General features: G+C 51.0%; 1 protein-coding gene across 4 annotated transcripts; it reads left to right on the top strand.

Annotated features, from left to right (window-relative positions):
* The first annotated feature begins 140 nt into the window (after positions 1-140).
* On the top strand, positions 141-10,565 carry YIPF2 (Yip1 domain family member 2). Of its 4 annotated transcripts, none has more exons than XM_029585669.1 (10): positions 141-353; positions 1,706-1,754; positions 6,471-6,616; positions 6,939-7,019; positions 7,519-7,606; positions 8,236-8,352; positions 8,439-8,605; positions 8,793-8,975; positions 9,741-9,900; positions 10,158-10,565. In XM_029585669.1, exons 2-9 carry the CDS (start codon positions 1,724-1,726, stop codon positions 9,867-9,869), a joined length of 942 nt encoding a protein of 313 aa, XP_029441529.1. In that variant the 5' UTR covers positions 141-353; positions 1,706-1,723; the 3' UTR covers positions 9,870-9,900; positions 10,158-10,565. The 4 variants fall into 4 exon arrangements, with proteins under 4 accessions (XP_029441529.1, XP_029441527.1, XP_029441530.1 ...); XM_029585667.1 differs by having other exon boundaries at positions 144-353; positions 9,741-9,908; XM_029585668.1 differs by lacking the exon at positions 141-353 and adding an exon at positions 390-599 and having other exon boundaries at positions 9,741-9,908.
* The last annotated feature ends 136 nt before the right edge of the window (positions 10,566-10,701 follow it).

The raw sequence follows: 10,701 nt of genomic DNA, 5'->3' as shown, positions 1-10,701 counted from the left end.
CTTCCGTCTGGACTACCAGGGCTGCTCTCGCGCAGACAAACTTCCGCCTTGCAGATCCGCCATACCTCCTCCACGTGGCAGCAGCACATGATTCCTCCCCCTCCCGGAAGCGGTGCTCAGGCTGTACCATCTGCGACCCGGGGTGGGGGGTGAAGCAGTAAAATAAACGCAGGCCCGGCGGGGAACGAGAGCCGCCCGCTCTACCAAAGTACCGGTTGCACCGGCAGAGGAGACGTGGATGTGATAGGTGCTGAACCGTGCGCTCTCCTGTGTCCCCTCCTGGAGGTGGTACGCGCTGACCGTGGTGTTCTGCGCCTGCCCAGTTGAGCTGGGAGAGAGGCGGCTTCCTGCAGGTTTGTTTGTCTGTCTATGCGTTTCTTCCCAGACCATCGTATTCCTCCGCATTCTCGGGGACCCTCGCTTTCGCTCTCCCCTCCTATATCCGTCCGCAGCCTGCGATGCCCCTCACCCATCTAAAATAGTGCAGTCTGCACCAAAAGCGCCTTCAGATGAGATTTGGGGATCTACATCCGTATACCCTAGAAAAGAGGAGCCGGGGGGGGGGGGGTATCTAAGAGAAACATTCAGATACCTGAAAGGTATAAATAATGTACTAGATGCAAACCTGTTCAGTGGAAAGGAGGTTCTAGGACAAGATGAGACAGGGTAGGCTAAGGAGCTACATCAGGGACTGGGTGCATGGAGTCCCGGCCCTCCCACCTTCCCGCTGGGAGAGAAGTCCTGCTTAGTCCCCACATTCTCAGGCCGATGCAATACCAACATGTTAAAAACATGCATCCAAATCGGACGTTTGGTTTGTTTTAGCACGTGCACTGTTGGAAACAGGATGCTGGGCTTGATGGACCCTTGGTCTGACCCAGTATGGCTATTTCTTATGTTCTTATTAAGTCGGAGGAACTTAATATTGCAGTATTTTCTACTTTTCTGTTAACTTTTGGGGCACCTCAAGACTTAAGGCATTAATTTTTGAGGGTAAAAATATCCACGTCAGGCGCACATTTTTTACATAAGGGGGTAATAGCCTCATCAACATGGCATTTACATGTAATGAACGCTATTAGCTACGCGCTAATCCCCTTATTGCATAAGGGGTTATGGACTCGTGTCCAACCCCGGGTTAACCTGTGCGCTAGGTAAGCGCACGGTATTGCTTCTGCCTGGTGTCTATGGGAAAAGGACCAATAAGGGGACTGCAGGAAGCCTGTGCTAGGCTCAGATGACCCTGTGTGGCAGAGAAGTCACGATATATTGTTTGAATATATGTTTAATATTTACTTTGTTTAGTGGGGGCAGTTTTGAATAGCAAAGAAAGTCCTTGTATGGACACAGATTTTGTGGCTAATGTTCTGGTAGTTTGCTGCATACTTTGCACCCACTATTTTTTTTCTGGGGGTGCTAAATAGCACATGTATTTTTTAATAAATACCCCTGTATTTCATGTGAATAAGTGAGGGGAATGCCCAAGACCATCTAGAGTCAGTGGCACTGCATCAGGAGGTAAATTGCTAGAGCTTGATGGGCCTTGCTGGCTTGATCCATTGACACAATCTCTACAGCCAGAGATGCCCTGACCCCAGCTGTATTCCTTCCCCCATATTCCTGCAACCAAAGATATCCAACCCCTTATCATTCTGAGCTATATCCCTGCTATCATGGCTTGTGTGAAGAATGTACTGTTTTATAGGGGGAGAAGGCTGAAAATATGACTTCATCGGAAGACCTCAAGTTTCATGGTGAGAACTTCTCTGTTAATTATCTCACAAGCTTCTTCTCTTCTTATGCTTCCCCTCACTGCAAGCTGTGTAAGTGCTTTGCAGCAAGCAGAACCCTGTCTGGAAGTTGAAGCTAGCACTTATATTAAAACACAAGCAGCTTGTGAGAAATTGCAGTAGGACCTTGAGAGACTAGGCAAATAGAAGATTAAATTTAGTATGGACAAGTACAAAGTGATGTACATAGGGAAAATCCTCAGCTCAGTGTGCGGCAGAAGTGAAAAAAGAAAGCAGAATGTTAGGAAAGGAATGGTGAATAAACAGAGAATAACATACTGCCTTTATATCACTCCATAGTGCCACTGCAACTAGAGTACTGTGTGTAATTTTGGTCACATTGCAGAAAAGATATAGTAGAACTAGAAAAGGTGCAGAGAAAGGAGATCAAAATGAACTGCTCCTCAGTAAAGAAAATCTAAAGAGGAAGAGAGATGAGAGGTCTATAAAATCCTGAATGTACTGCAATGGGTAAATGTGAATCAGTTGTTTACGCTTAAAAACAATAAGATGAGGGGACATTGCATGAAGTTACGAAGTAGCACATCTAAAACAAATCGGAGAAAATACTTTTCCACTTTGTCCTGCTACTTCAGACCAGTCCATATGGATAGGTTATGTCCTCCTACCAGAAGATGGAGGCAGAGAAGAACATTATTTCCCAGGGTGAAATCATCACTACTGCCTAGAGGTGGTGCAGCTCAGAGGAAACCAGTATTTTCTGCCTCCAGCAGATGATGACTGGTAGTGTAGTAGGATTTCTTTGGATTGAAGCTCTAAAAGAGGCTTAGGGCCAGGCCCCAACAGTGTGTGTCCACTCTTCTCTCCTTCCAGTCCCAGAGGGGAATAGGTGGAGCTAAGGGTGGGTGGGAGAACTTCTCTTAAATTATATACAAAAAAAAAAAAAAAGTATTGTTCCTGTTCATACCCCAGATCAGTCCAGACTCCTGGGTTTTACCTCCCTGCCAGCAGATGGAGACAGAGAGAGTCTCACTGACACTGTACATAACCCAGTGTGCCTCCTGCACTCCCTCAGTATTTCTGTCTCCAGCAGTTCCCTGTATGTACCCAGATCAGTCCAGACTCCTGGGTTTTACCTCCCTGCCAGCAGATGGAGAAGAGAGAGTCTCACTGACGCTGTACATAACCCAGTGTGCCACCTGCACTCCCTATTTCTCTGTCTCCAGCAAACGGTAGAAGTGTAAAACCTGCAGTCTGAAGTAAAAAAAGAAAAGTTTTTCATTGGAATTGTACTCCCTGGGGTGTTAGGTTCTGGGAAGGCCCATCCTCCAGGTGGAGTAGGCTCGCAGGGGTTGCTGACCCTAATTTGCTGCTGCCTCTGGGAAGGTCCAATCCCCAGGTTGAGCGTGCGAGCAGGGGTTGTTGACCCTAATCTACTCCAGCCTCTGGACAGGGGGAGTAGATAGCCAGTGGTCTTATTCCCTCCTCATTCTCCTGCTACTCACACTTTGCTTTCCAGTGGCTCTGGACATCAGGGACAGGGAAATATCCCTTTATATTTTTCTTTTTAGTTGCTAAAGTTTAAAAAAAAAAAAAAAAAGTTAAAACTAAGGAGCAACTTTAATGAGTCAGATGTCCGTGAAGCAGGCCAGCGCAGCTCAGGGAGCTGTGCAGGAGTATTGTGAGGCAGCAGCAGCAGCAGCATATCCAGGGGGGTGCTGAGGATCGGCTAAGGCACTGCGGGCGGCAACTGGGTGACCGGCGGTGAGCACAGACAGCGTATGCAGGAGCAGGCAGATGGCATGGTGTTGCCCGTGAAGGCAGTGAAACGCTGCCATCCTTGTTGGGCTAAGAAGTCGGATCTTTTCCTCCACAAGGCAGTGCAACGAATGCAAGGCTGGAGGGGAAGACTATTCCAGCGCAACAGTGGCAGTTATTGCAGGGAGGACATCCCGATCAGCTGGGTTGGGTGAGTCAGCTCTACCCCGTAACTTGGGAATGGCAGCCATCTTGGAGTCTGTTCCCGCACCACAGGAGTCAGTAGGGGGCTGGCCTGTCTCTTCTCCCTCTCTCTCTTGCGGGGCCTGAGTGAGAGAGTGCTCGAGAGAACTCAGTGGGAGGGGACTCTCGGAGGATGCTTTCCCAATTCTTTTCATGCACTTTACCTTACTGGCATGGAAGGGAGTAGCTGGGAAGCAACCCCCTCCCCCTCTGAGCTTCCATTCCAAATCAAAGAGGATAGTCTCTAGGGCGCTGAGGATAGAGGGTGCTCAGCCTGGCTGGGCAGCAAGGCAACCCCATGGAGGAGACGCAGGCTTCCGAAGGCGAGGATGGGACTCTGGGGGCGGACATTTTGGATCCAGATCCAGAAGAGGTGCCGATGGCTAGATGAAGACCCTAAGGTGGTCCGTCTGTTTCACAGGGAAGGGTTGTGGCCCTTGATTCCACATGTGCTTAAAGGGCTGGGCATCAAACTGCCTCAGGAGGAGTCGGACCAGGAAGGAGTGGGCCCTGTCATGGAAGGCTTGAGCGCTCCCGCTATGCCTTTTCCACCAGTTGGTAAAGAAGCTGGTCATCAGAGAGCAGGAACCCCTGAAACCAGTCTAAAAGCTGGAAGGGCAACAGTGAAGTTGTACCCATTAGTGGAAGATAAACTCATCAGTGGTGGAGGTGACCAAGTAAACCACCATTCTGGTGGCAGGGTCAGCTATGCTGAGAGATGTACAAGACCGGAAATTGGAAGATTACCTCAAGGGGATTTTTGAGGTTGCGGCTTTGGGTTGCAGTTGTTTTATGCAGACCTTGTTTGAACTGGGTTCAGCAGTTGCAGGCATAGGAGACATTTTCATTGTCCTCCATGAAACAGGCAGAGCGCTTGGAGGCTGAGGTGCACCCTGTGTGGCGGATGCCTTGTATGACTTGAGCAAGACGTCTCTAGAATTGTGATGTCCGTACTTTCAGACATGCGACTGCTATGGCTAAGAAACTGGTCTGCGAAATGTTTGGTCAAAGTCTCAGCTAGTACCAACAGAATTGAGGCCCTTTGAAAGCACAGAGGCAAAGCTTGGGCAGGACCCAGTCCTTTCGAAGTGGGCGAAAACCAACCCAAGCTACTCTGGGTCAAGGAACCGGAAGAGGGGGTGTCTTAAGACTGCACAAGGAAGAGAGGCTGGTCCACTCTTCTCTGGCGGCTGTCGAGGAGTGGACCAGAATCTCAATGGACCAGTGGGGTCTTGGAAGTGATAAAAGATGGCTACGCGTTAGAATTTGCCCGCCTGGTGCGAGAAGCCTTCATTGTCTCTCTTTGCCCTCTTCGTACCAAACAGGTGGCAAGGTGGACTGCTTGCGACAGTTAGGAGTGATGGTACTGGTTCTCTAGGAAGAACGGAGAAAAGGTCGATAAAAAGGAATTGTTGTTCAGACCGATTTTTAGATTTAAAGGTCAACGTAGCCCTCAAGGTACAACGTTTTCATGTGGAGACCCTGCGTTCAGGCATAGTGGCGGTTTTGCTAAGGGAGCGTTCCTGGCGTCACTAGACCTCACAGAGGCTTACCTACATATCCCCAAGCAGGCAGGAGTGCCAGACGTACCTGAGGTTTATGATTCGGAGACCATTTTCAGTTTTGTGCTCTTCCTTTTGGCAACAGCGCTGCGTAACATTCACCAAAGTGATGGTGGGGGCTGGCGGCAGCCCTTGGGAAGGAAGACTGCTGCGCTTGTGTATAATTGCAGGGCCGCACTCGGTCATCCGTACATCACAGACTGGATGTTTTGGCTAAAGCTGAAGCAGCCTAGGCGGCTGGGGGTTCTCAAAATGGTCCTGCCCGGTGGAGCTTTGGTGCTTCCCATCTGTATGGACTGGAGTAGCAGGAGGAAGTGTGTTAGCTGTCAATTTTCTTTCCGTTAATCCTGCCACACCAGTCCAGGACGCTCTTGGGAAGTTGCCTCTTTGCGACTGGCACTGCAGTCTCTTGGTTGACTGTCTCAGTCTTGCTGTTGATAGGTCATCGTCCTCCTGTCCTTTTTCTTGTCAGGCAGTTTTTCTCTCGTAGTTTCAGGACCAGTATGGGGGGGGATTAAGGAGGATTTTTCTTATGTTGGTTTTTCTCTTTGCTGTCTGTTAAATACTAGAACGTGTGGTCTGTTTTGGGGCTTTGTCAAACCCATACTGGATTTCCTCCCAGCTGCACCAACTCTAAGCAGTTGTGACGAGGTCATGCTGGGAAAACAATATTTTCTGCCTCCTTTTGTGGTAGGGGGACATGACCCACCTATAGAGCCTGAACTGGTGCAGCAGGATGAGATGGAAAAAAAATTAACATTAAATTTCTCCTTTCGCTCAACATACAATTAAGCTCTGGAATTCATTGCCAGAGGATGCGGTAAAGGCAGTTATTGTAGCTGGGTTTAAGAAAGTTTTGGACGAGTTCTTGATGGAAAAATCCATATGACAGATTTAGGGAAAGCCACTGCTTATCCCTGGGCGTTTGCAGCATGGGATCTTGCCAGGTACTTGTGACCTGGCTTGGCCACTGTTGGAAACAGGATGCTGGGCTTGATGGACCCTCGGTCTGACCCAGCATAGCCTGTTCTTAAGTTATGTTGTTATGCATTGGTAATTAGCACAGCTGCTAAGAGGTTGGATGGGAGGGTGAAGAGAGGGAGTCAAGTCCTTATAACCCCAACAAAAAGGCCCACGATAATTTCTCCTTTTTAAGAATTTGAAGAAGCCTCAGATTTACTGGCTTCAAATCCCGAAGCAACAACCAAAAGCATCAATGATGATCAGAACCACGCCATTGTGAACATAGACTCCAACAAACAGGAGGAGGAGGAGGAGGGAGAGGACACAGACCAGACTGAGGTGAGAAGCTAAACAGGATCACGGATACTGATGCAGGGCAGTAAAAAGCACGGTGTCCGTCTTCTTTCCACTTCTCTAGTACTTACTGGTGTTGGGCTTCTCATCCCCCCCGATCTCTCCTGCCCTGCCTGTGTAGCTTCATCCCTTCCTCTTCGAGCTCTTCGCCTCCTGTGTAACTTGTCCAGCACTTCCCCTCTGCTCGACTCATGCCACGAGAATAGATATTGGCTGCCACGGCCTTTGTCCACTGCTCACTAGGCGGGGACCCGGTGATCCCTGTGCCAGTCAGAGACGGTGACCTCCCCTCTCTGCTCTCTTGCAGCTCCTGGGCAGGCAGAAGCAGCAGCCCGGTTTCTGGACCTTTGAATACTACCAGACGTTCTTCGACATCGACACCGTACAGGTAACTCTGCATCCGTGAGTAACACAAGAGCACGTCTGGGAAGCGGAGGGCGGGAGGAGGCCGTGGCGGGCATGCATACAACATGCAAACGTGCTGAACGCTGGTATCTAATGATGTTCTCACCCTGTGTCTGCTTCCTCAATGCCTTCTCTGCTACATTTAACAGACAGGAGGTGCAGGAAAGTTCGAGCCGGTAACTCATTAAAAGTTAATTGCCAATATTCTGCAAGGGATATCGTGCAGACGGTTTGTGGCAGGTTTTAAATTCATTAGCTCTACGATTTCATCTAGACCTGTGCTCTTAACTTCTGTGTTATGCGCACATAGGTTAGCGCTTCAGGCCCAACGGGAATGATCTCTTCACTTGGCGTGACCGAGGCAATGGCGGGGGGGGGGGTCTGTTCTCTCTCTCACACGAGTCAGGCACTTGGCTAAGCGGCTGCTCTGGCCCCAGGGAAGGGCTGTATTAATGGTGCTCTGTTCTGCTCCCGGCTGGCAGGTGCTGGACAGGATCAAGGGCTCGCTTCTCCCGCTGCCGGGGAAGAACTTTGTCAGGCACCATTTACGGAACAAGCCCGATCTGTACGGTGAGTGCAGACACGTGGCTTGGGCAGAGAGGGGGGGTACGTGGAGCATGATCTCAGCCTCTCAAATCCCCTGCTAATCCCCGCAAGCCTCCTTTTGAAGTTCACAAGATGTTATAGGGCACAGGCCTCATGTCGGGATGGGCCTGGAAGTTCTTTTTAATCTGATCACAGCTGGGGCTGTTTCTGTAAACTCTCACCTTATTTTCCTGGTCTCCGATTGCATCATTTGAAACTTGAAGATCTCGCTCTTCATATGGTCCCACTCTGGATGGGGGCAGTGATGTTTAGTATCACCCAGACAGGGGTAAAAAAATCGTCACATTTCAGCAGGAGGAGAGCTCTACAGGTCACTGACTTTGGCTATGACATCGGGGAGTGTCACTTTCTCTCCCTGTGCTTCCTTTTATTCTATTACAATTGCCAGAAAGGTGATGCCCAACCTGTTACCTCTAGAGGTGGGTGCATGCACGGGCAGGATCCTGCTTTTACTGGGAGTCACGGGGGGGGACACTGCATTCCTGCCTCGCTTTCGGGACACATGGTCCGCATTAAGCTTCGGCTACTTGCAGAGAGTGCCGTTTATTTATTTATTGCCATTTTTCCTTTCTGCTCTCTTCCCGTGCCTTTAGGTCCCTTCTGGATCTGTGCCACCCTGGTCTTCACGCTGGCCTTCTCCAGTAACTTGTACAGCCTCCTAGCGAACAAGGCTCCCGCCAGATTTCACTACAGCCCCCATTTCGGTAAAGGTGAGAGGCCATGGCTGATGCGCTGGAACGAACTCGTCGGCCTAGCCTTCTCACGCCTCTCTTGCTTTCTCCTTTCCCTGCTGCAGTGACGGTAGCTGCAGTCGCCATCTTTAGCTATGCCTGGCTGGTCCCCCTGGGCCTGTGGGCCTTTCTGCAGTGGAGGAAAGGCGTTAACATGGCCGTCAACTCCTACACCCTGCTGGAGACCCTGTGCGTGTACGGATACTCCCTCTTTGTGTACATTCCCATGGCGGTAAGTGGCAGGAGAGAGAAGGGAGAGGGTGGCGTTCATGGTGTGTGCGCGCCTGTAGAGGTTTTGAATACGATACCGGGACCACTGCCGTACAGCCAGCTTGGATCTGGGCTGGCTCGCTTCCTGCTGTTACGCGTTTCTCTCCATTGGTCACTAGCACCAGTAACGTTTCTTCTTCTCCGTGCAGTGTCTGTCGGCGCTACCGTACGATTGGCTAAGCTGGGTTCTCATCGTGCTGGCAATGCTGCTGTCCGGATCGGTCCTCGTGCTCACCTTCTGGCCCAACATCCGTGAAGACACCAAACTCGCAGCTGTCGTCACTGTGATCTGCATCTTCGTCGCCCATGCCCTGCTTGCTGTTAGCTGCAAGGTAGCGCGCGCATAGTCTGCTCGCTTTTGACTGTCAGGGGCCGTGCGCAGCGCACTCTCTCTCTCCCCCCTCGCTTTCAGCTGTTAATGCATGGCAGGTGCTGAGAAGAAAGACAAACATGAGGGCCTGAGCAAAGAATCGGCTCTTGTAGACAATCTCCCCCTGCCCCCCCCCCCCCCCCTTCTGGACCACTGAGTGCTGTGGTTCAGGGGAAGGGACGCTTATGCCCATTGTCTGCGGGGATGGTGGCAAAAGCCTTGCATAAGGACCAGCGAACGCCCCATACGTCTGCATGGGCAGAACCTGTGCACAGCTCTCGTCTTGTGTCATAATCTGATTCTGCGCACGTAAAATGCAGAGAAGCAGCTCCAGCGGAATAGTCTGGTTCCACATTGGATGCCGAGATCTCTATAGTTTCTTTGTCAGTCCACAGAAGGCCCCTGTAATGGGATAATTGTTTGAAAGAGCCGCTGTGGTGTTTGGGCAGCCTCGTCCCTCTCCAAAATAACCTCACAGAGTTGCATCACGTGACCCTGACTCGGTGTAGGTGCTTTTATGAGGTACTGGTGGCACTGGTCCTTACAAGCAGAAATCAAAAACTTAAGCCGATAGCCAACGCTGAACGTAGCGGGATTGAAACCAAAGAGGGGGGGGGATGTTGAAAGCATCGTCACAGGAGGGCAGACTCTGCCTTCTCACTCTACAAAAGGAAGCAGGCGCACAAGCCCAGTTGTTCCATTGTAGCTCTTTTCTCTCACTTCCCAGCTGTATTTTTTCGTCCCATCGATCCCCGGTGACGACGGGACGCCGCACACCACGGCAGCAGCACGCACCGTGGTGAAAGTGATGCAGGCCAGCCCGGGAGCCCACACGGTGAAGGTGACGCACAGCTAAGCCTCGTCTCTCTCTCTCTCTCTCTCAACAGGTAAAGAGGTAAGACGGCCGGGCTCTCCCGGCACCTCTCGTGCACGCTACCACTTGCCCTGCATGTCTCTTTCTCCTGTCCTTTGTAACACCCATCAAGCGGAAATCTCGGGTGATCTTTTGGAGTCCTAGTTTGCACGAGACGTCGACCATTTGAAAGTGGTTTGTAGCCGGCAGCCACACCCTCGCTCGCCTGCACTTAAAAAACGGGTCCTGGGAATTGCGTTTATTAAAAATCATCTGTTCTTGGACTTGCAGGTTTTGATCTGGTCCCGACTGTGAGCGCTCGCTCGCTCGCTTGTCTTCTGCCCGCAGCAAACATTTCCGACAGCCCGAACTCCAGCTCCGCTGGGGAAAGTAGCAGCGTCTTCCATCTCTTGCAGGGGGGAGCAGTGCGAAGGGTGCTGTCCAAATCTGTACGTATTACGGCGGCAGCTGAGTCAGGCAGAAGAAATCCCCTGCCCTATCTGCAGCAGGGGCTGCTCCCTTCCAGGCAGAGGACCGAAGGATGACGACTGAAAGACTTTCTGCTTCAGGGGGGGGGGGGTGGACGGTTCTTGCGCACAGACGAATCGTTTATTTAATGGGAAGGTAGGCGTGATGGAAATCTGGAAAGAGATTCTTGTCCTGCACTGTGAATAACATAATTGGCTTTCTTTGCTGGTAGCCGGGTCACTTCTTTCTCGGGAGAACGCGCCGCCGCTGCTCTGCCCAGGAAGGGTCCTACCGGCGGCTGCCAATCCATGTGCTGGAGAAGCAAAGGGAAATGACAGGATGCAATGTGCTGGCTTCTCTCCCCCCC

This window comes from Rhinatrema bivittatum, chromosome 19, assembly GCF_901001135.1.
Source record: "Rhinatrema bivittatum chromosome 19, aRhiBiv1.1, whole genome shotgun sequence".
NCBI classification, from domain to species: Eukaryota; Metazoa; Chordata; class Amphibia; order Gymnophiona; family Rhinatrematidae; genus Rhinatrema; species Rhinatrema bivittatum.
This window is presented reverse-complemented; position numbering and strand designations above follow the sequence as displayed.